The following is a 24,342-nucleotide window of genomic DNA, read 5'->3' on the forward strand; positions in this document are numbered from 1 at the left end:
ATTAAAAACTTCATGAAAACATTATTTGCTATTACATGAAATCAGCAGTCTTCTTCCAATATCAACATAATTTCTTTCGTAAATGCAATTTGAAGACCCTTTTCACAAGAGAATAAAAGATAACACGAGGTCGATTAAATGAAGTCTTCAAAAGATCATTTTCTTCTTACAGGAACTTATAATATGGTGATATGTACTGACCATTTGTATCACTTTACTGCCCAATATCCATGTAACAAAACATGAAACGTCAAAATAGGTTAAGGAGTTCACACTCAAGGATATCAAGAACTAGCCAACACAGGCATGATCCAATAGTGAATCAAAGTGAAACAAGGATTGGAACTTATAAGGCGTCAATGGTACTTTAAAATAAGCAGGAAACTATACAGATGTGGTATTAGACTACAGTTTAACTTACTATTTGCGGAAACTACAGAAGTATGAGGCATAATTAAAAACTCCAAGCATCAAAAGCTTTATGTGCCAGATTCATTATTCACAATGTCTTCGCCAATTGCTTCACTAAATGCAGCAGCCAGGTATTCAGCGAGGCTTTCCCCGGGAGTGGATTTTGTTGGAGTCTCTCCAAGTTTAGCCTTTTTAGTGCTAATGGAATTTTGAAGCCAGGATTTCGTATAGTCACGTGTATCGCCATGTGGCTTCCAAATAACAGGCTTCAATGCTTTCCATGGGTCTTCCACCATTGACTTGTGATAGTAAAATTTGAATCGACCCCCGCCTCCTCTTGAACCTCGGTAAGGCCTGCCTTTGGATCCTGAACCTTGGTAGGGGCTACCAGCTCCACCTCCTTGAGGAAAGCCATCACTGGAAATATCACCAATTTGCGGTGAATTAGGCGGAGGGTAGCTGTTAGGTGTGCCAAGACAGCTATCCAAAGTGTTAGAGGAGTTCCCTAGTGGTGTGCAAAAGGGACTAGTTTTCCTACGGATTACAAGAGGAGTGGCATTGACTCCTCGTGGCCGGTACATTCTAGGAGCCGAGTTATAGTTTCCTTGAGCATGATAAGCTGGAGAACCGGCGTTCATAGGTCCTGGAAAAAAATTGAGTAAACAAGGGTCAAGATTTGCACTACACAAATGCAAAGAAAATAAAAGTGATTATTCCACATCATGGTATTAGTTGAACCCAAAGCTAGTACATCAAAATTACTGCCATTAGAATAACATTCCAAATCAGACCGACTATATATTGTTTTTGATGACATGGGAACCCGCAGCCGCTACCCTTCGGGTGCCCACAGGGTAAACCCAGCTCTTGTGTAATAGCTCGCAAACAACACAGAAGAGATAACCCGCACTAGGTAAGCCCCGTGCGACGAGCTCGACCCAGAAGGTAAATCCCCTGCTCGCAGGCACAAATCAGACCGACAATGTAACCTTCTGTCTAAGAGGACGCCTCAAAATCATCATTTTTCAGATTCATATCCCTTACTTTCCATGCTAATAGGATGCTCGTCATTGCAAAAGTTACGCAGATTGCGAACAATTTATTCTCCAATATGCATCAGGAATCATTTCGGAGAAACAGACCAAAGGAACCCCTCCAAATTCTAGAAAAAAGAATACATTTCATGCTAAAGTGCTTGAATTTGTTATCACATAAGCTTCTCCACTAAATACATCCAACAAGGGCTCAAAAATTATCTAATCGGACAAACTTAAAGGGAGAACCATCGCTGATGTTGCTAATCTGAACAAATTTTCTTTTCTCACTTTTTCACAAACAGAGCAATGAGAGCATGGTCAACACCTTTGGCAGCATTAGTAGCAATCACATCTGTTTTGCCACATGCTATTCAGATCAACAATCACATAACAACTTTATATATTTAAGTCATCCCAGAAGACTTTTTCTTTGAATGGGAAAAACCTTTCTTGGTGATAAGTAAAGGATTTAACCAGGTAAAGGCTAGAAGCTTTAGAAAGCTATATTGACATATAAGACTGTCACTTTATTTTTTTATTTTTTTTTAAAAAACATAAGACTGTCGCTTTATATTATTTTAAATTTGATGTAGTATCTTTATACCTGTCACATTTTTTAACTATTAGTTTAACACATCTCCAGGAACTCCATTGTAGCGATTCATAAAACTTTGCTCTTTTATATTTGGAGGTCAACCTTGGACAGTTATTTGGGATAGAGGGAGTAATAGATAGAATAATAGATAGAATAATAAGTAGTTAACACTTGAGAGTCAAATAGATAGAGTAATAAGCAGTATTCAGATTATTTATCAAGAGACTCCACGACTTGCCTAACATACTGTAACGGCTTAGATCATTTAAATTCCCGCTTTAGATACCAGCTGCTTTTTCCAAAAGGGCTTTTCTTAGTCAACATATTTGTCTATATTTTGGCAAATCCAAGTGCTTTTCTTCCGAAAATGATACCCAATTTGCTCGGACTCGGGTGTGTCCAATACGGGTGCGGATCTAGAGGTCGGATCCTTCATGATCTAAATAGTAAGATTCGGGGATTCGGATCCAGGTATGGATACGGGTGCGGAGATTATAATTGAAATATCTATAAATAGAATTATAAAACCTAACTTATGAGATATTATGTGGAAAACTTGAGGAGAAAATATTGATCAAGAGGAGAATCCCGGAGGGAGATACAAGGAAAAGGAGTGACATAGAAATTTCAGTATACAAGGTATTCCATTTTCTTCAAGTCCACCTTAGCTTTTGTTTTGATTATAGAAATCATTGGATCTGTCCGGAATTTCTCCGTCGATTTTGGCCAAAGTACCCAAAAGCCGTTGACCAAATCGGGTAGGGATCCCACACCCACACCCATGTCGTGTCGACACGGCTGCGGCACTGAAAGTGAAGAGTCCGAGGAACTTAGCATATCAGTATCACTCTCTTTCAATTCCAACTGAACAAAGAAAACCAAAAATCAGTTGAAGACTCTCGACCTTGCCACATTGAACCTAATTGAGTCAGTTTGGGACCTTTAAAGGCATTGCATTCTATAGTTACAAACTAGTAAGAACTTAACTCAAAGATGTGGATTCTCTCCATTGTTCTAGCATAACAACAAAAACAATTATGCACCAATTTCCAAGCACAACAACAAAAACAATTATGCACCAATTTCCAAGCTAGTTGGAGTGGAGCATATGAATCCTCAACCCATTCCGCTCCATCTGCCCCATTTCATACCAATATTTTCTCTCAATGGGGCTCATTAGCCTAAAACCTATTAAGCTCAACAAGATAAATAGCACCTAAAGCACCTCATACTTACAAAAGAAACACAACAATCCGCAAGTTAATAGCAAAAGTACCTATAACAACAAGCACCTATACATAGCTTATGCACAAAATCAGTCATAAAAAAAAGGAAATATAAACTTCAAGAAAGAACATGTGATTACTTGGAGGGGTGTTAAACGATTGTGAAACGTGAGGGCTGACATTGTTCTTTTTGTTGTTGGCAGAGAAAGCTGCCATGGGGTCAGTATAGTAGTCAAATCTAGGCCTGGGCTCATCCTGCCCAAAGGAAGCTGAAGGAGATTCAATCAATGGATTGGCAAGGCCATGAACTATTGAGTTTTGTTCTTCAGCATTATCGCCAGCCTCTGCAGCTTCTTCTCGAATTGCTTTCAGCCTCTCCTTTCTATTTTCTGATTCCTCCATTCTTTATTTCTCAGTTCTAACCAAGAATCCAATCCAAACTATCCCTTAACAAAAAACTACAATTATTTCCATAAAGATCCAATTTTTAGCCAAATAGGGCTAGTAGGGTTGTGAACATGCACATCTATAGTAGAACCAGATAAACAAGATTCAAACCCCAATATACAAAAAATCCAAAAAAGATAACATTTTTTAGCCAAATAGGACTATGTGGGTGCTAATATGCACATCTATATGTAAAAAGATTCAATTCAAACTATCCCTTAACAAAAAAAATACAAAAAATTCAAAAAAGATGCAACTTTTAACCAAATAGGGCTAGTGGGTGTGTAAATATGCACATCTATATGTATACACAGATAAAAAAGATTCACTTAAAACTATCCCTTAACAATAAAATCCAGAAAAGACGCAATTTGTTGCCAAATAGGGCTAGTGGGTGTGTAAATATGCACATATCTATGTATACACAGATAAAAAAGATCAATTAAAACTATCCCTTAACAAAAAATTACAAAAAAGATGCAATTTTTAGCCAAAAAGTGCTAGTGGGTGTGTGAATATGCACATCTATATGTATACAAAATATAAAAAGATTCAATTTTTAACCCAATAAGGCAAGTGGGTGTATGTATATACAACATATATATGTATACCAGAAGTGTATATGATGGTTCTTTGGAGTTTAGCTTTAGGGTTGGAGGGTCTGCTTGTAACGTTGCTGGAATTTTGAAGGTCCAAGTGGAGAACAAAGTTCCAATGCCAAGAATCCAAAGGGTTTATATTTGCTGTCTTCCAATTTTACCCTTTAAAATAATGAGAATTACAATTATATTACCTTATTCCTTCAAGTTAACTCAAAAGTTTGATGGGTATTTATGAAATTTCATTAAAGAATAAATGCCATATTCAGTTTTTCTTGTATAAAAGTTCGGTTTGTGCTCTTTTCTCTCCTCTTTGGGCTTTGGGGTATAGCAAAATGGCGAACAACGACAGCTTTCAAGGTATGTTTTTTTCTCTTCTATTTCTCTTATTCTTCTGGTATGTATATCTGTTAAATTTTCTTTGTAACTTTTTTACTTTAAGTAGGATAAAATTTCTTGTAATTCAAGAGGGAAAAGCCTTAGACTGTTATTTGCAATTTTTCTTTTTTAGTTTTTATGTGCTTGGAGGATTTTGTATACCAAAGAAATTGTAGTTTCTGATGAAAATTTTGTTAAAGGAAGAGCAAGGAGGAAAAAAGATGAAATCTTTGTTGTGGGAAAAAGAATCCTAACTTTGTTAAGTTCTAAAAGAAGATAATTTTGGCTAATACATTTGGGTTTAATGGGTAATTTGGTGTTTGGTTTGCGTCTTTAGATATATGGCGGCATGATAAAGATATCCAATTTAGGTTGTATTTGTACCTTTATGAAGCTTTGATAATTACTCTGAAAACAAAAAAGTTAGAGCTTTTATCTGTCGGGGAAGCTAGGTATGATCGAGGGTCTATCAGAAACAGCCTCTCTACCTCCCAAGGTAGGGGTGAGGTCTGTGTATACCCTTCCCTTCCAGACCACACTTGTGGGATTACACGGGGTATGTTGTTGTTGTTGGGGAAGTCTAGGTATAGCTCTTCAATAAAGCTCTTTTGTACTTCCTTTTAACTTGGTATATTTTTTCCTTCCTTCCGCCCCTTTCTGTTGTTGGAGATATAAGGGTGCTATTATTTTGCTCTGGACCTGTAACACTGTTTTTTGTTTTATTTTGAAAATGTAAAAGTTCTATTCATATGAAGTTCCAGCACTAAGACATTGCTGATTGTTACATCTTCCAGAATAGTACAATTAAGCTAAACTTCGCAATGAATATATAAATTTGAACTGTCTCCCCTCATTCTACATATTCTCCAGATTACACCATGTAGCTAAGTTGCGTAAACATGTAAATTTCAGCATCTGTATAGGAACTTCTTTGCCCTCAAAACACCTCAAGCCCCCCCCCCCCCCCCCCCCCCCCCCCGCCAACATATAGTCCAAAATATAGGTGGAGGAATAGTCCTCCATATCGTTTTCACTTCGTAATTCCTTTGAAATACATCCGTCTTCTGATGAGATCTTTAATGGGTGATCGAATGACCCATTTGATCCCAAAGATATTTTGAAAAAGAGATGCCAAAGGTGGACAGCAACCTACAATGCAGTCCATACAACGAACCCTCTTTTTCAGCATTTTTTTTAAGTACGCATTCTAGCTTTGTTGGAGTTAGCTAAAGCTTTCTCTTGTCACTAGTAAGTACATATGCACTCTTTGATTAATTAATTTGTTTGAATAAAGATCTGATGAGAAGGAATGTACCTTCGCCCTTTATTTAGGAGGTTTTTGGAAGAGATATGGACATATATGCTTCCTGGGTGGAATTGATGAAACTTAGTGATATAAATTGGAGTATTCGTACATATGTACACCACTAGAGTTAGTAATTTTGTTCTAGAGACTCAACAACGGGTAGTTAGCATAGTTTGTTTTTTCAATACCTCTTTACCTCTTATAATTTTGGATAGGTGTTCATATTTGCTTGTAGACAGGTGTGGTAGGGTTTTAAAAAGAGAGATCTAGGACAAGAAAATATGGACAGTTTCCAATTCAAAATACTTACATTGTCCGATCCACAGGATTTGATGGTCCCAATTGCTGAAGCTTAGCTTTATTGATATAAATTTGCATGCCATTTGTGTTATTGTTATAACAACAACAACAACAACAACCTAGTGAAATCCCACATCGTGGGGTCTGGGGAGGGTAGAGTGTACGCAGACCTTACTCCTACCAAGGTAGGACGGTTGTTTCCGAAAGACCCTCGGCTCAATAAAAGTATAAAAGCATAAAAAGAAGTCAGATAAGGTTAAGAGATTCTGATAAGAGATTAGAGATTCAAAGCGATATGGAAATAAAATAATGCAAGCGGCACAGGAAATTACATATAATAGCAGAAATCGAAGCAGATAACAAAGGATAATCAAAGCACAGGAAATAACAGATAATAACAAAAATCGGAGCACAAGAAATTATATTGTAATAGTGCGACTACTAATAAGAACGGATAACGAGACTATCTACTAGCCTTCTACCCTAATTTGGGTCCTTCAAACCCTCCTATCTAAGGTCATGTCCTCGGTAAGTTGTAGTTGCGCCATGTCGTGTCTAATTACCTCTCCCCAATACTTCTTCGGCCTATCCCTACCTCGTCTGAAACCATCCATGGCCAACCTCTCACACCTCCGCACTGGGGCATCTGTGTCTCTCCTCTTCACATGCCCAAACCATCTCAATCTCGCTTCTCGCATCTTGTCTTCCACCGAGGCCACCCCCATCTGTGTTATTGTTATAAAATTGTTGAAAATTTAATTCTCTTGTCCTTGTCGCCTTTCTGCTTTTAAGTAGTCTTTATTGCTTCTTGCTTTTGTCTCTTCTTATTGTTTGTTTTAACAGCAATGGTCACTTACTTTTAACATATTACAGGTGTGTCAACTTGTTATGTTTTCAAAAGCCGATTGCAAGAGTATGCCCAGAAAGTTGGAATTCCTACCCCTGTTTATGAGACTATCAAGGAAGGCCCTTCTCACGAGCCTACATTTAGGTCAACAGTGACCGTGAAGGATGTCAGATATGATTCTCTACCTGGATTTTTCAATCGCAAGGCGGCGGAACAATCAGCTGCTGAAGTTGCACTCATGAAAATGGAAAGCCTTTCTCAGCCAGTGGTACTTCTTCTTTATTCTTCATCACTTGGAGACAAAACAAATTGTACTTCTGCGCTCATATGCACTGTGATCTTAGCCTTTCCTGTATTCTGACCAGAACCAGTGTCAAATCTAGCTCGTGCAATTACATATTTTTACTTTTCATTTCCGGGGTATAGGGAGGGGATAATTTGATTAAATTCCACGTTTTCGGATAAGAGAAGTGCTAGATTTAAAGTGAAGGATGAAGTGTGGATACGATATCGGCAGGTAGATAAAAGATTGTGCGGATATTATTTTGGCATGTAAATAAAAAATTTCCCGTAAAGGGTGATTGGGATGAGTTTTGCTTTGGATGATTTTACAGATGGGTAGATCTTAATCATTACTATAGAACTCAGTTTCAAACCCATGGTCATGAAGATATGCTTTAGCATAACTTCATGGCCATTAGGGGTTTATTTGTTAGTTTGATGTTAGATTGCTTCCTTTGCTACGCAGTCAGATTTCATGTGGATCCAACTCTATGAGCCTGTATAAGTTTGTAATGTGGAGTAAGATTAGGTCTGTGAAGAAACTTTAATTTTTTTATTTGTTAACTAGTATTCTACTTTTGCTTGGTTGTACTGTTAACTATCAAGCTTTCGTGTTCTGGAAGTCGTGAAATCTTTCTATTTTGCCTTGTTTGTTGTATTTTTCAGCATGAAACAGGCTTGTGCAAGAATTTGTTGCAAGAGTATGCTCAGAAGATGAATTTTGCAATTCCACAATATGAATGCCGGCGGTATGACACAGACGGCAAAGTTATATCATTTTCATGTACTGTTGAAGTAGGGGGTATGAGATATATTGGAGCAGCAGCTAGAACAAAAAAGGAAGCAGAGATCAAAGCTGCTCGAACTGCATTGTTGGCCGTTCAGTCTAGTGGTTTGGTGGAGCCCAATGATAAGCCTAATGACTACTCTGCATACGCCGTCATTCCAATGAAGAAGGTCACGGATTTGGGTATCAGCAACCAGGAGAGTGCAGCAGCTTTAAAACCAAAGAAAGCCAAATTCAAGAAAAGAAAGAGGAAGAACGGTTCAGATGCCAGTAAACGGATCCCCACAGAGAATACTGGTGATGTGGAAGTTCAGATGGTAAATCAAGCAGAACCCGAGTTGCATGAAAATGCTGCTGTTGGTACTCAAGGTACAGAATCTGGACCTGCACCCCTTGCAGCCACAATGGATAATTTAGTTCCATGCAACAATTGGAGCTCTGATGAGATCAATACAGCATTAATGGTGAACCAGAATGATTATGGAACTTCAAATCTTGGAATCAACTTGCAGCATGGTGGAGATATGACTGAGGGGAACGCCGTTACTGGAGTTGGGCAGATAACTCCAGATTTAGATGTAAGTTCAGCCATGTGCCTGGGAGATGTAACCAGTTGGTTGGAGCAGCAACCTGCATGTGCTACAGATGCAGCAGATCAAGGCCCGAGTACAAAGACGGAGGCAGAAATATCTTAATATGTTTGTTTTTGCAGGGTTAACTATATCAGATGGGAACAAGAACAATTAGATTATAGAGAATACATAGGGCGCTCAAAAATTTTGCATTTAGGTTAAGCTTTTCATTTTAACATCCCAATTGAAAGGGTTGTTGATGGTGTGCTTTTGCCCAAGTAGTTGTAACTTATATAGTCACCGTTACATGCCGAATGTGGTGTAGTTGGCACAGCCATAGGTGCTTGAATCAGACTGTGACATTACTTGGTTTACTTCAATTGCTTGAACATTTGATTTGCCTTTGATGAGGCAACTTGTTGTATGACAATATTTTAAGCTATTACGCTATCATTTATAGGAGCAGTTACCAGTCTTTACTTCATTCTGGGACATGATATTCCAGGGAAGGGAAAAAAATTGATAAAAGAAGCTCATGGTCCTTTAGACAAAAACCTCGAGTACTCATAACTGTTTTAACGATGCTATCTATGCCTTTGTGATTTTACTTTCCTGAATATTGAGTATGGATTATTTCATCACTATCGACAGTAACTAATAGGATTTCTTACAAAAGTAGCTACAACAACATAACCAGTATAATTCCACCAGGCGGGATCTAGAGAAGGTAGAATGTATGCCAATTTTACCCCTACCTTTTGACGGGCAGGGAGGTTGTTTTCAATAGACACTCAGCTCAAGGAGAGATGAGAAAGCATATTTAATAATAAACAGTAACAACAACAAGATAATAGGACGACAAAGTACAAGAAAATATCAAATAGTAATAGAGATAAGGACAAACAATTCAAAGCTAAAATAAAAATAAGAGATATGCGAAAGCTAAAATAAAAATACAAGAAAATGACGGCAATAATATTGGTCCAGCAAGAAAGGAAGGTACTACTAATCTTACTACGCTTTCTACCCTAATCCTCTACCTAGATTTCTACAAAAGTAGAAGCCAAAAACTTCAAATTATCTTTTAAGGGCTCTTGCGGTAAATATATTCAATTTCGGAGTTCTATAATATTGCGAAAAAGAATGATAAGTAACGTGGAAATAAACAAACAATAGTTACGCAATAATAACTACGGCTTTAGTTGATAGCTTGTCGAGGATTTTAAGTTTGTACTTCATAGTTAACCATCAAGGCTAATATGCAGGCAATGTCCAATAATACTGTCCTGCATGAAATTTACATTTATTTACCAAAGCTTATAGTCGGTCAGGATTTTTCACACAAATAGCCATTGCACCTAAATTAAAAATTAAAAATTGAGATAAGATATGTGTGTTATATATGTGAAGAAGTAAGAAGAAATATGCGGTTGGAACAAATAAACTACTGTATAAGATAATTAACAGTTAAAAAAAAAATACCCTTAAGGCTTTGAGAAAGTCAAAATATGAGAGCATTAATCGTGGGGTGGACTTGCTAGGGAAAATGAGCTAAAAGGACACCTAAATTAAAAATTAAAAATTGAGATAAGATATGTGTGTTATATATGTGAAGAAGTAAGAAGAAATATGCGGTTGGAACAAATAAACTACTGTATAAGATAATTAACAGTTAAAAAAAAAATACTCTAAAGGCTTTGAGAAAGTCAAAATATGAGAGCATTAATCTTGGGGTGGACTTGCTAGGGAAAATGAGCTAAAAGGGCTCTTTGAGAGTGAAATAAACGATAAAGGATTTGCATTGCTTTTTCCCTTTTTTTTTAATAATTATAACCATTTAACTATGAATAGATGGGGCTGAATTAGAATATTTAACAACTTAGGTTGAAAAATTAAAAGATCAAAACTTTTAATAAACCCAAAATGCCTACCCGTTTCCCCATTTTTCAAAGGGAAATTTGCAGGATTACCCTTCGCTGGGGGTGATCTCTAATTTTTACCCCTCAAAATGGTGGTCTTTAAATTTTACCCTTCAGGCAGAATTTGCACCTCACAGGCAAAGTTTCTGCCCATGCAAATTCTGCCTAGAGGTCACAGGCAGAATTTGCGTGAGTAGAAATTCTGTCTGTGAGGCCCAAATTCTACCTAGCGATTTTTTTTAAAAAAAATTTACCTGAGCTGGGGTTCGAACCCACAACCTCGGGGTGTTAGGCGAGGGGTATAAATTAAAGATTACCAATTTGAAGGGCAAAAATTAAAGACCATCCCAAATGAAGGGCAATCCGCGCAAAAAAATGTTTTTCAAATGCAGTTTTTGATTTTTCTCTCTTCTCCTCTCTTCCTCTCTTCTCTTTTCTCTATGTTCTTCTTCCTTTGTTTGAAAATCGAAGGTAGATCAACATTATTTTGTCAGTCTTCAAGTTCACCTTTGAAGACAATTCAAGGTAATCTCATTTCTTTTTCTGTTTTCCTCTTCTTGAATCAGTGAAATATTGTATAATATGGGACATAGCTGTACATAGAATTAATATTGGAAGTTGACAGGTCTCTATAAGTACTAGAATTGTGGTGGATATATGATTGATTGTTCTCACTTTTGATTTCTTTTTGCATTCAGTTTTTATTAGATGAGAATTGAGTATTGTTAACTCCATAAGAGAAGCTATTTGTGCCCTAGGTGTTAGATAAATTTTCTAAAAGAATTGGTTTCTATTAAGCTTCTAGATTCTTATAACTCCTAGGTTTGGTCTGATCAAAGTATCAACATCTTGCGAACTAATTGTGTCAAAGAATGATAGTGTCATCCTGAGATATGTTTAAAGAAGTTTAACTCAAGAAATTAGTCAATTTTGTATCCAGGTAGGTATTTTCTGTCAATAAATTTTTCCTTTTAGTGGTAACTTAGAGATTTCTAGTTGATGTGTAAACAACTGCACCTTTATTAAACAATAGGTTGTTGTTTACATATTGAGAAGGAACTTGCACGCGTTTCATGTGTAAACAATAACATGTTGCTATTTATTAGACATATTTAATTCTAGGGAAAATATTAACTTGTTATAGTTTTTTTTTTATAAAAATATATGGTTGTTTATATATGAAATTTGAACTCACACATGTTCTATGTGTAAACAATCACATATTATTTAAACAACTTGCCGTTATTTATAACTTGGAGAGCATTATTCATTTGTTATATTGTTGACGATTTTGAGATATTTTATGTATGTAGATATAATGGCAAAGAAAAATTAAACAATTTATGAAAGAAGGCCTAGAAAAAAGGCTAGGACAACTGAAGAGGAGTCTCCTCTGGCTAGAGACGCAGATAAGCTTCTAGCAGCTCAGGTAACAGAATAAGAACAACAAATAATAAATGATCAAGCAAATGAAGAAGTGGTAGAGGAAGAAAGGGTCCTAGCAGGACAGGAAAGAGAAAATGAAAATCAAATAATAGAAGAAGAAAATCAAGAGAGTGAGAAAGAACAAAAAATGATCTCATCAGCACATAGTTCAACTAGAGAAGAAGATGAGGAATCAATGGATCAGGAAGAAAAAAAAATAAAAATGGAGAAGAAAGTGCAGAAGAAACAAATCATATTGTGCTTTCCGAACAAAGAAAGAAAGTTATACATGATGAGAATGTTGCCCCTTCAAGATCAACTGTGAGTGTTTTTTAAACTACCATTAGTGAAAATAAAGGGTAGTCAACATCCACTTGGTATTTTTTATGAAACTACTACTAGTTCAAGAGAAAAAAAAAACTGCTTAAACGCATACTAGTTGTTTATTGAGGTCTCCGAAGATATGCATGTTTGTTTTGGCCTAAGGGAATTTGTCTTTGATGACCGGGTTAGGGTGCCACCCCTTTCCTTCTGAAGAAGCATTAACAAATCTACTAACGAAGGGTGAACCATTGTGAAAATTTGTTTCCAAGAAAGGAAAAGCAGTTAATGCTAACTTCCTCCTTGAAAAGATCAAATCACCTAACACACCAATTTTTTTTATGTTTTCACTTGCATTGGTTTGGTTCTAACACTGCAACATGATCAAGCTATCTTGCAATCCCTCTATCTTGAACAATATTCATGGGGTCTCAAAAGCTACCTATTGACTTTTGAGTGTCTTGTGAAGCCAATAAATTTTGAATACAGCCTCTACAGCTTCCCGTGGCCATTCCTGGTATCAAGATAAATATATTTTTTTCATGTTATTTTATTTTTAATATTTATATTGATGAATTTAATTATTACTCAATTCAGGTTTGGGCCTTTGAAGCTATTCCGAAACTTCAACGAAATGCTAAGAATGTTCTCCCTGAGAGGACATTGCCACTGATGATCAGGTGGATGTCGTATGGAGGCCTCAAAAAATCTGCAGATTCATTCAGTACTACTGACGAATAAGATAAATATAATAAAGTAAGACTCTAAAACACGTTAAACAACCTGAGGTTTGCTTAAACAACATGTTTATTAAAAAACTGAATAACTGAATATTTATAAACAATTGAATAACTGAATATTGTTTAGTTCAAACATCCTCAAGTTGTTTAACCAAGTATCATGTTGTTTAACGTGTTTTGGAGCCTTACTTTATTATATTTATCTTTTTCACCAGTAGTACTGAATGGATCTGCAGATTTTTTAGGCCTCCATACGACATCCACCTGATCATTTGTGGCAATGTCCTCTAAGGGAGAACATTCTTAGCATTTCGTTGAAGTTTCGGAATAGCTTCCAAGGCCCAAACCTGAATTGAGTAATAATCAATCAATATAAATATTAAAAATAAAATAACATGAATAAAAAATATTTATCTAGTTACTATGATTGCCCACGGGAAGCCATAGAGGTTGTATTCAAATTTTATTGGCTTCACAAGATACTCAACAGTCAAAAGGTAGCTTTTGAGACCCCATAGATATTCGTTCAAGACAGAGGCATTGCAAGCTAGCTTGATCATGTCGGCATCAACACCTGTTGATAAATCTCTTGCATATAGAATGCAGTGATAGAACCAAACCAATGCAAGTGAAAACTTAAAATTTTTTAGTGTGTTAGGTGATTTGATCTTTTCAGGGAGGAAGTTAGCATTAATGATTTTTCCTTCTTGGAAACAAATTTTCACAGTGGTTCACCCTTCTTTAACAGACTTTCCAATGCTTCTTTAGAAGGAAATGGGTGGCACCGTAATCTGGTAATCAAGGCAAATTCCCTCAGGCCAAAACAAACAGATATATCTTCATGTTCAAACCACAATTCCATCTTTTTTCTCACAAATGATACGTCGTAGTTGAAGACCATGAACTATTAGCGTCCCGAAATATACTTGTTGCATTGGAATATCAAGGAAATGCCCAAAATAACTTTTTTTGAACCTATCTGAAATACAATGTTATAAAATGCTTTTCCTCCTAGAGTTGACCATAAATCTTTCTCGGAAAATTGCAGCGCTCGAAATAATGTGTCTTGAAGCCATACTTTATAAGATCAATGGATTTGATGCATTCAGGGACCTCACTATTAGAATCATTAGCAAATTGTACATGATTTATAAAGTTGATTAATTAAAAGAAAGCATAAAAAACCACAAACATCTAATGTTTATTACCATAAATAACTAGTCGATGCTTAAATAACAATTGTTTGTTTACAATAAACAACTAGTAGATGTTTAAGCATCCATCTTTTTTTTTTTTTTTTGAACTAGTAGTAGTTTCATAAAAAATACTAAGTGGATGCTGACTACACTTTATTTTCACTTATGGTGGTTTAAAAAACACTCACATTTGATCTTGAAGGGGCAACATTCTCATCATGTATAACTTTTTTTCTTTGTTCGAAATGCACACCATGATATATTTCTTCTGCACTTTCTTCTCCAATTTTATTTGTTCTTCCTGATTTGTTGATTCCTCATCTTCTTCTGTAGCTGAACCATTTGCTGATGAGATCATTTCTTCTTCTTCTTCTTCTTCTTCTTCTTCTTCTTCTTCTTCTTCTTTTCTTGTTCTATTATTTGATTTTCATTTTCTCTTTCTTGGCTTGCCAGGACCCTGTCTTCCTCTACCACTTCTTCAATTGTTTGATCGTTTATTATTTGTTTTACTTCTTCTGTTAACTGAGCTGCTGGAAGCCTATCTGCGTTTCTAGCTAGAGGAGACTCCTCTTCAGTTGTCCTAGCCTTTTTTAGGCCTTTTTTATAAACTGCTTGATTTTTCTTTGCCATTGTATCCACATACATAAAGTATCTCAAAATCGTCAACAATGCAACAAATGAAGTTTACACATAGAATTTGTGTGGGTTCAGATTTCATATATAAACAACCACCGATTTTTATATTAAAAAAAAAAAATACAACAAGTTAATATTACTCCCCAGAATTAAATATGTTTGCATACACAACAACAGGTTTGTGCTTAGATATGAAACGTGTGTAAGTTCCTTCTTAATATGTAAACAACAACATGTTGTTTAATAAAGATGTAGTTGTTTACACATCAACTAGAAATCTCGAGGTTACCAATAAAAGAGAAAATTTATTGATAGAAAAAAGCAACCCGGATACAAAATTGAGTAATTTCTTGAGTTAAACCTTTTTTAAACATATCTGAGGATGACACTATCATTCTTTGACGCAATTAGTTCGCAAGATGTTGATACTTTGATCAAACCAAACCTAGGAGGTATAAGAATCTAGAAGCTTAATAGAAACCAATTCTTTTAGGAAATTTATCAAGGTAATTTTACATAAATGACTACACTTTGAGGGTTTAAATATTGCAATAGCTACCGTTTCAATATTTACATGACATAACTACTGTTTTTCCGCTGTATTCAAAAAATGGCTCGCTGTATTTATAAAACAGCTTAGCTGTATTCATGAAAACCATGAGAAAATTGAATACAGAAAATATAGATACACCAAAAATTAACAAATACACCATCAAAAAAATGAATACAATCTAAATTTTTAACAAAAAAAACTCAAAAAAGTTAATACAATCACCGTATTCGTGAATACAACAACACCTACCACTAATTCTGATCAAATTTGTCGACGATTTCCGGCTAGATCTACCGGAAATTTCACAACAACAACAACAACAACCATTATGCTAACAAAATACAAGCTAAAAAAATGAATACAATCCAAAAATCAGCTACGAGTTTTTTTTTTGAGGCAATGCCGAAAAACGACCGGATCTGGGCTCTCCTCCGCCACAAAATCTCTCAGATCTAAGCGGAATTCCGTTAGATCTGAGCAGAGTTGTTTTCTTCGCTTTCGCAGGAGCAGTTACTTTCTTCCTAGGAGTCACTGCTTTAGTCTTCACAACAATCACCTTCTTTTTCGGTTTTACTGCTTCGTCTTTACATCAACAACAATAGTAGCTGCATCAACAACAACAGTAGCTTTCTTCTTTGCCAGAGCATCAAATTATGCTTATGCTTAATTTGATTCCACCAATTTGTGAAACTACATTAGCTTCAATCTCTTCTTCAGTTAAGGAATCAACAGAAGCTTCCTTCTCTACAACGGCGGCGAGTTCAGCTTCGGAGTAGGAATATGCGGCGGTGGGGGGTTTAGGGTTAAGGCGGAGTTCTCGGAAGCCGGAGACTGAGGTGAGGTCCAGATAGAAATAATAAAAATAGAGTATTCTATTTTAAATATATATGTAGCTATTAGTTGTATTTAACATATTACTTTTAGCTATAGGATGTAATTAATCTAAACTATAGCTACTAAATATAAATATGTGCTAGAGTTAATTATGTCATATAGTTATCCCATCAAACACCTGCGGAACAAGTAGTTTCTCTTAAGGAGTTAACAATACTCAATTCTCATCTAACAAAAATTAAATGCAGAAAAAAAATTAAAATGAGAACAATCAATCATATACCCACCACAATCCAAGTACTTATATAAACCTGTCAACTTCCAGTATTAATTCTATGTACAACTATGCCCCATATTATACAATATTTCACTAATTCAAGAAGAGGAAAACATGAAACGAAACGAGATTACTTTGAAATTAAAATTGTCTTCAAAGGTGAACTTGAAGAATGACAAAATAATGCTGATCTATCTTTGATTTTCGAACAAAGGAAGAATAATATAAGGAAAAGAGAAGAGACGAGAGGAGAAGAGAAAAAAATCAAGAATTGCATTTGAAAAATGGGGAAACGGGTAGGGATTTTGGGTTTATTACAAGTTTTTGATCTTTTAATTTTTTAGCCTAAGTTGTTAAATATTCTAATTCAGTCCCATCTATTTATAATTAAATGATTGTAATTAAAAAAAAATGAAAAACCCTTATCATTTATTCCACTTTCAAATAGCTCTTTTAGCTCATCTTTCCGACTTACTACACTTGGATGTTCATTTTTTAAATTCTTCTTTACTCTCGCAACACCTAAAAGAGAGTGTATTCATGTTCTTTTCCATGTTAATGTTTCAGAAAAAAGACCCAAACTGTCAAGTTCAGGGCTAATTATGATAAAAAAAATAGTCTAAATTTTGCATTGAATAAAAGATGCCAAGTACTGGAATCCCAAGATATTATGCGTAAATTAAATTACTATCGTTAACTTGTATATTTTATCAAACGCATCGTGTAAAATGAGGCCCTCAGAATTCTTTAGGAGCCGTTTGTTTATTGAATGCAATGAGTTTTTCAAGTTTGAATAATTGATCATATCATTTTTTTCAATACAACTTCTTTTTCACTCACAAAATTTTAATTATTTTTTCAAGTAAAATCCATGTTCAATACACAACTTTCGAATAACATTTTCCAATTTCAACTTTAGAATATTTTTCCTTTTTTCAACTGTCAATCTAATCTATGTGCTAATTGCAAACCTTTACGGGACGTAAGTCTCATATATCTTCAAATTTATAATTTTATAAGTAAGAAATAAGCAAAAGTCAAACTTTCATTACAATTATGTAAGTAAATTCAAATAAACCAGCAATTATTATAATTATTATTTGAGAAAGATAACAACGTAAAAGACTTTAATCCACCATGACAATTTTTATTTGGGATTATTAAAAAAAAAAAAAAAAAAGAGAAGACTAATCAAGGGGACCGGACAAGATCCAAAGTACAAATACTGAAGCTCACAGAGAGATCCCAAGATTTAACATTAAGCCCAAAACAAAGTTTCCTTCATTCAGTCTTGTAAGTTATCTGTGTTTTACTTTGTGAAAAAAAAAAAAAATGCACGGAAGACCACGTAAAGCTCCAACTACAGAAGAAGAAGAAGCTTATGCTATCAAAGCTTCCAAATTACGTTCTCTCCAATCCCAATTTCTCCAATTTCATCACAACAAAATGTAATCTTTTTGCCTATATTTTTTGGTTACTGCATATTCTTGATTTATAAAAAAGATCAATTTGATGGTGGTTGTTTAATTTGCTTGTGGGGTTTGTTTCAGATATACAAAGGAAGCTTTAGATGTAAGTGCAAAGTTGTTAGAGTCAAATCCTGAGTATTATACTGCTTGGAATTACAGAAAACTTGCTGTTCAGCATAATTTGAATCTACCTGAGGTGGAGAACAATGAGGAGTCTATTAAGTCAATTCTTGATGAAGAACTTAAATTGGTAAGTTATTTTCTTGAATAAAAATGCTATCTTTCTTTCACTTCCATAGTTTACTTGGTTCCCAATGAGTGGGATTGGATATTGAGGATTCATATAGCCAACCCCTAGTATTTTCTTGAAGGGCAGTTTGGTGGGAGTGAGTGGAAAAAATGCACCATTATCTATTCTGAAAGGGGGTGCTGGTCTAAATCCTTTGCTTAAAGCCAAACAAATTATAGTTTGGCTTTTGGCATACTTCCTCTTTTTTCTAATGATGTTATATGTTGTTACTGCTTTGAATTACTTGTCCTTCCGCCGAGGGTCTCCTGGAAATAGTCCCTCTACCTCCCAAGGTAAGGATAAGGTCTGCGTATACTCTACCCTCCCAGACCCCGCTATGTGGGATTTCACTGGCTATGTTGTTGTTATATTTTGTTACTTTAAAGTGTAATTAAGAACTGAGTTGAATAACAGTGCTAAGTTATAAACTAAACCTAATACAACAACAACATACCCAGTTAAGTCCCACCATGTGGAGTCACTTTACCCCTACCTCAGAAGGTAGGGAGGCTGTTCCTGAAAGACCCTCAGTTCAAGATAAACTAAACCTAATATGGCTTTTTAATCTGACTGAGTAAGAAGGATTGGGCCTGATAGAGCGGAATAGCTATAGAAGATTTGTACCTCAACTTGTTTGGGATTGATTGAATCTCTACCAAATGGATCTGCGTAGAATGGATAATGGAACTTTTAAGTATGTTTTATCTTACTTATATGTTGTGACGTGTGCTTAGGTGGTTCAACTAAGAACAAAGCTTGTTGTCATCAGCATTTTTTTTTTTTTTGGGTGAATTGGTCTATGATTCAGCTAAAGTTTTGCATGTTGATTAGGTAGAGAATGCATTGAAGAAGAATTTCAAGTCTTACGGAGCATGGCATCACCGTAAATGGGTGCTGAGCAAAGGGCATTCTTCCACAGACAAGGAATTGTTGCTTCTGGCTAAGTTCCAGAAGGCAGACTCCCGCAATTTTCATGCATGGAATTATAGAAGGTGATGGCCTGGATTAAGCTGAACGCAAATTACTTGACTGTTGCATTCTGCCTAAGCACTCTTCTTGTGGGCAACTCTTTCAGGTTTGTCACAACATTGAAGAACATACCGGATGAGAAGGAACTTGAATACACTACTGACATGATATATGATAATTTCAGCAACTATTCTGCTTGGCACAACCGCAGGTATGGTGATATCTATTATAATTTCTTTTTGGTTCACTCTTGTTAAGATCTATTTCCTGCGTAGAAAAAGTTCTCTAGGTTGAGATTGTGTTGATCATGCAGCTCTAGTGCAAAAGCTAAGTCACTAACATACCAAGGAGGCTAGAAAACAGTCTTACCCCTCGAAGAAAATGTTATATTGACAAATGGAACAATAAACATGTAGCTCTATCCCTGTTAATCCGATCTCCTTATTTAGACAGGTCGTTGTCACATACTCATGAGTTTACCGTGTTTTGCGAAAGTGTGGATAAGACTTTTTCTTTGGCTTATTTGATGGACAGATATACAACATGATGTGTTATAGCATGGCTCTAGTGAGCACATGTATATGAAAACCCAATTGGTTTAAGAGCCCATGTTTTCATAAGTATGTTATTTATTATGGACTCCAAGATGCACTTGGTTTCTCAAAAGTAAGTTATTAAGCATCAGAACGTACCATTTTAGATCACGAGGAACTCTCATTCTGACATTATATTTTATCATGTTGTGTGTCTTATCTCTTCCAAGGTTCTTCTCCCCATAATGACTCGTATACAGTGTTCTTCTTTCTCATTTGCTGAAGGAAAAAGCAAAAGGATATTCTCCCAAGGACAATGTACTTACAGAAGAGTATGAGTTTGTGCGCCATGCTCTTTTCACAGATCCAGACGATCAAAGTGGTTGGTTTTATCATCTGTGGCTTCTTGATCAGACAGTTAAACTAGAGACGTTGTTGGTTTCTTCATGGCCACCTCATGGCTGTAATCTATCCTTATCCATGGATGGTTCGTTTGGGGATTGCTCTTTCTCACCCTTTACCTGTCTTCAGTCTAATACTAGAACACTTCCACTCATTCTCTATTTCAGTGAAGCTGTTGAAAATATATGCTCATCTACCGTAGAAGTTGAATGTGAAAATATTGTGAGTAATGAGCTCGTTTGGACATCGCTGTCAGGAGATGGAACTGGGTTTGCCCAAGCTTGGTTGACATATCTTAATTTTCCAGAGGAACATGCACATTCTGAAAAGGCTTATCAAGTAAAGGTTAACCTTGCTCGTTCTCAAGGCATTTTCTCTTCAACTGGCGTTCATCATGGAAATTCTTCTCATATTGAATTTACAGTGTCTGTATCACCTTATCATTCAGAACATGTTGATTTGAAAAATGAAGGGAAGATCTCTTGGAGTGAGGAAAGTTTTTGCACTCATGACGCACAGTTTCTTGAGTCAGATTTGGTTAACCCGTTCCATCTAGAAAGAACCAAGGTAGATGAGAAAGTGGTAGACTATCAGTGGAATATTACGACCATCAATGATGAGATAGCACACTGTAGGGAGTTGTTATCGACAATGAACTGGTAGGAAAATCTGCTTGCAAGCTGAGTAGACTATCTGTGGCGGCTTTATTTTCCGTCTTATCCTTCTCTTACAGTTTTCTGTATGTTTCAGTAAAATTGGGAAGCTGACACTTGCCAGACTGCTGATGGCCCATGACACCTTAATGTCATACACCAGCACTAGTCATAGAAATGTTAGCCACCATACAGAAATTCTTCAACTTTATGACGATTTAAAGAAAATGGACCCACCACATCTCCACTACTATCAGGATGAGTACAGTCTAGTACTTCTGAAACAGGTACTTATAAGTTTTAATTGTATTTCCCTCGCACCTAGTTTTCTAATGGATTGGTCATTATAAGTTAACTCTTTCTGTTATATGACACATCCTCTACAAGCCCAACTCTTTTACTATGGGTTTTTGTCTTTTTTTGATAATTTGGAAAAAGTAATGCCTTAAAGAAATTAGAGACCTTGTGCTTTATTCGTTTCACAATGGCGGCAACAACTTGGATTTTCGAAACTTGAAAACTTCTATTGTTATTCAATTTCAAATCAAAATAGAAACTTTGTCATATGTTATTACTGCACATGCTTAATCATCTGATGTTGCAGATAATCTCCAATCAAGAATTGTTGCTAAAGCACTGCCGTAAATATAGGGATCCATCTTCTCCGAGAATCAATAATTTCTGTCTGCGGCTTAATAATCTTTCACTTTCACGTATTGGGTCTATGGAGCAACTTTTGTGGGTTCAAGTTTTAGATCTCAGCTCTAACCAACTTAAGACACTTGAAGGTAATTTCTCTAGCTCTTTCTATTTTCTCTTTCTTTCTAATTCAAGTTCCCTGAAACAAAGGGGCTTTGTCAATTTATTAAAATGTACACTAAAAAATTCTTTGTCAGCTTTCTCTCGCTTTGTCAATTTATTAAAATGTACACTAAAAATTTCTTTGTCAGCTTTCTCTCTGAGTTAAGACACTCTTCTTTTGAAACAAAATGTGTCAGATTAGCGACAACCGTGATCCAGAAGAAAAAGATAAAAGATAGAAATTATGTTTATGCTCCAGGGGAAGGGAGGTTGTTTTGCATAATCTAGTTGATTTGATATTTTTCTGCTGCAACTTTTGAAATTTTAATAATTAAACTACCGTAACTTACAGCACATCCAAGCCATCTGCCACTTTAACCTTTACCCAGAGATTGGATTAATAAATTGACTAGCTAAAGTTGGCCATATTTGGATCTTCAGTGTTTCACTCGTTCCTCTAGAAAAAAATGTGTGAAATTATGTTCCAATCGTTACAAGTTATCTGGCATTTCCCATGGAAGTGCTCGATTATCTTTCTGAATCATGAGGAATTGCTAAAATAACACTGCAAAAGGTTGCTTCTAATCTTCCGTTATTTTAATATCTTTGCTTGTTCATTATGCTTTGCTTCAATAATGTTTGTGAGCATCTTATAATAGGTGCTTTTTCATGCTTAAACCAAGAAACTTATTTCATTAATTACTCTTTAAATTGGTGCAGGCTTGGAGGTGATGCAACTTCTTTCGTGTCTGAATGTTAGCCACAATAAACTCTGCAGCTTTACTGCTCTGGAACCTTTGAGACTGCTAAGATCACTGAAAGTCTTGGATATCTCTTACAACGAGATTGGTGCGCATTCCATTGATACGAGGAGGTATTTGTGCTCTTCTCCTCTGAACCATAGAAGTGGAGATCACTGGAAACCTGAGGAATCTGAGATGCACGGTGCTGAGGTCGCTGATTATTGGGAAGCTTATGCTATTTTTAAAGACTTGAACTTGATACAATTAGATGTTATAGGTAATGCAGTTTCCGATGAAAAGATAAAATTACTTCTAATTAAGCTATTACCGTCGCTAAAGTGGCTTGATGGTGAAAGTTGCCGGTAACCAAAAGTTAGATCTCTGTCACTGTTACTGAATTTCTCTACAGAACAGATAAGGGTAATCTTTTGTTACTACTATTATGAATTAAAGATATTTGATACACGGAAATGTTTTTGTACCATGTAATTGTTGCAAAACTTGCTCGCAATAGTTTGGGGCTTTAAGATGATTTATATTATATCCCTGTGGCACTTGAGCAGACTTTTGTTTTTTGAATATTGAAGTGAGTTGTCTACCAAATTAATCCAGCATGAAAACTTTCTTTCCATTATATACATGTTCTACCATCATGTCCCTCAAACATATATAGGTCAGCATACAGAGACAAAGCATTACATACACTTTTTATTTTATTTATACTGTCCTAAACAGGATTTGATGCTTTCACATTCAAAATGTCTATGGTTGCATAAATCCTCTCAGATGCCTGGTACTCTGTACTATTACTAGCCTCTTTTAGTTGAATTTGGCATATGAAGCCTAGGAATGGGACCCAATCAAATGGCTTGGGATTTTCATTTCCAATGGAACTAATGTACAGATGAGAATTTAGAAGGTGAAAAAGCCAAAGAATCAAGAATACAGTGAAGAGACTGATCGAGTTAACGCAACCCAGAAAAGCAGTGACATAATAGTGGAAGGGGCAGTCTGCAACGGCTCGAGGTATCTGAACTGCAACATCTTCGCAATGCAGAAATTCAGATATTTGATCGTTAAGGTAACGATGCTTCCAGACAGCAACGGAAGGAGCTTATTTTCAGCTTCATCTCTTAGTACTAGCTTTGTCTTGTCAGGAACCAAATTCAAGTATAATGCAGCAGTAGTATTTAGTAGCACTGCTAGAATCATGAAGTAGCAAATAGCCTTGTTCATGTTGGTAAGTATCTGGGATTCTTGTAGTTTTGACTTCATTCTTGGTTAAAAAAAAAAAAAAAAAGTTATTGGTTGCTTTACTTACCTCGGGTAGGTTGAAAAAGCTGCTAAGAAGAATAGGAAGAATAGTTTTCTTTTCTCGGCCGTTTCCGTTTTGTTTATTATTTGGATGATTTGGATCAGCTTGTATCAGAAGATGGTAGATAGGAGACTATTTATAGGGTATCGAGATGAGTGTCAAGCAAGTTAATAATTGGTCAACAATCCCATGATCAAGGTTGTAAAGATTTCTCTATTTTTTAAGTACTCCTCACATTCCTTAATCTCTGTTAAATAAATATTGGATTTGAGTGAATAATGACACCTGTCATCTTGATGGGGTTGAAGAGTGGTGATAATTATAATGTATTTGGCACGATGAAAGCCATTTTCCGAATAATATTTTCATGCAAATGTCTTTCAGTATTTGGCTGAGTAGAAAAATATTTTTTGGTAAACAATATTAACAAAGTGACTAGTGTTTTAAAGAAAATTTTGAATTTTAAAGATTGATGATAAT

General features: G+C 35.7%; 3 protein-coding genes across 5 annotated transcripts; 2 read left to right on the top strand and 1 right to left on the bottom strand.

The window, feature by feature from the left end:
- Window positions 1–284: 284 nt before the first annotated feature.
- Window positions 285–4,461, bottom strand: LOC132627638 (protein SICKLE-like). Of its 2 annotated transcripts, none has more exons than XM_060343093.1 (3): window positions 4,328–4,461; window positions 3,410–3,715; window positions 285–1,054 (listed from the first exon to the last, which is right to left on the bottom strand). In XM_060343093.1, the coding sequence occupies exons 2-3, from the start codon at window positions 3,669–3,671 to the stop codon at window positions 480–482; spliced, it is 837 nt and encodes a 278-aa protein (XP_060199076.1). In that variant the 5' UTR covers window positions 3,672–3,715; window positions 4,328–4,461; the 3' UTR covers window positions 285–479. The 2 variants fall into 2 exon arrangements, with proteins under 2 accessions (XP_060199076.1, XP_060199077.1); XM_060343094.1 differs by having other exon boundaries at window positions 3,410–3,709; window positions 4,328–4,417.
- A 70-nt stretch (window positions 4,462–4,531) lies between these two features.
- On the top strand, window positions 4,532–9,271 carry LOC132627637 (double-stranded RNA-binding protein 1-like). The gene is made up of 3 exons (XM_060343092.1): window positions 4,532–4,675; window positions 7,173–7,414; window positions 8,095–9,271. The coding sequence occupies exons 1-3, from the start codon at window positions 4,540–4,542 to the stop codon at window positions 8,908–8,910; spliced, it is 1,194 nt and encodes a 397-aa protein (XP_060199075.1). The 5' UTR covers window positions 4,532–4,539; the 3' UTR covers window positions 8,911–9,271.
- Window positions 9,272–17,878: 8,607 nt separating this feature from the next.
- LOC132627634 (geranylgeranyl transferase type-2 subunit alpha 1) lies at window positions 17,879–23,111 on the top strand. Of its 2 annotated transcripts, none has more exons than XM_060343088.1 (8): window positions 17,879–18,136; window positions 18,317–18,407; window positions 19,278–19,438; window positions 19,522–19,626; window positions 20,209–21,009; window positions 21,101–21,290; window positions 21,608–21,791; window positions 22,525–23,111. In XM_060343088.1, the coding sequence occupies exons 1-8, from the start codon at window positions 18,021–18,023 to the stop codon at window positions 22,911–22,913; spliced, it is 2,037 nt and encodes a 678-aa protein (XP_060199071.1). In that variant the 5' UTR covers window positions 17,879–18,020; the 3' UTR covers window positions 22,914–23,111. The 2 variants fall into 2 exon arrangements, with proteins under 2 accessions (XP_060199071.1, XP_060199070.1); XM_060343087.1 differs by having other exon boundaries at window positions 17,880–18,136; window positions 18,239–18,407.
- Window positions 23,112–24,342: the final 1,231 nt, after the last annotated feature.

The sequence above is a fragment of the Lycium barbarum genome, chromosome 2, assembly GCF_019175385.1.
Source record: "Lycium barbarum isolate Lr01 chromosome 2, ASM1917538v2, whole genome shotgun sequence".
Lineage (NCBI taxonomy): Eukaryota > Viridiplantae > Streptophyta > Magnoliopsida > Solanales > Solanaceae > Lycium > Lycium barbarum.

Coding starts and splice junctions, on each gene's coding strand:
- LOC132627634 (XM_060343087.1), top strand. CDS start 18,021: ATGCACGGAAGACCACGTAAAGCTCCAACTACAGAAGAAGAAGAAGCT. Junction 19,439..19,521: donor CATGCATGGAATTATAGAAG/GTGATGGCCTGG, acceptor CAACTCTTTCAG/GTTTGTCACAACATTGAAGA. Junction 21,010..21,100: donor TTGTTATCGACAATGAACTG/GTAGGAAAATCT, acceptor TGTATGTTTCAG/TAAAATTGGGAAGCTGACAC.
- LOC132627638 (XM_060343093.1), bottom strand. CDS start 3,671: ATGGAGGAATCAGAAAATAGAAAGGAGAGGCTGAAAGCAATTCGAGAA. Junction 1,055..3,409: donor ATCGTTTAACACCCCTCCAA/GTAATCACATGT, acceptor ATTTTTTTCCAG/GACCTATGAACGCCGGTTCT.
- LOC132627637 (XM_060343092.1), top strand. CDS start 4,540: ATGGGTATTTATGAAATTTCATTAAAGAATAAATGCCATATTCAGTTT. Junction 4,676..7,172: donor GAACAACGACAGCTTTCAAG/GTATGTTTTTTT, acceptor AACATATTACAG/GTGTGTCAACTTGTTATGTT. Junction 7,415..8,094: donor AAAGCCTTTCTCAGCCAGTG/GTACTTCTTCTT, acceptor TGTATTTTTCAG/CATGAAACAGGCTTGTGCAA.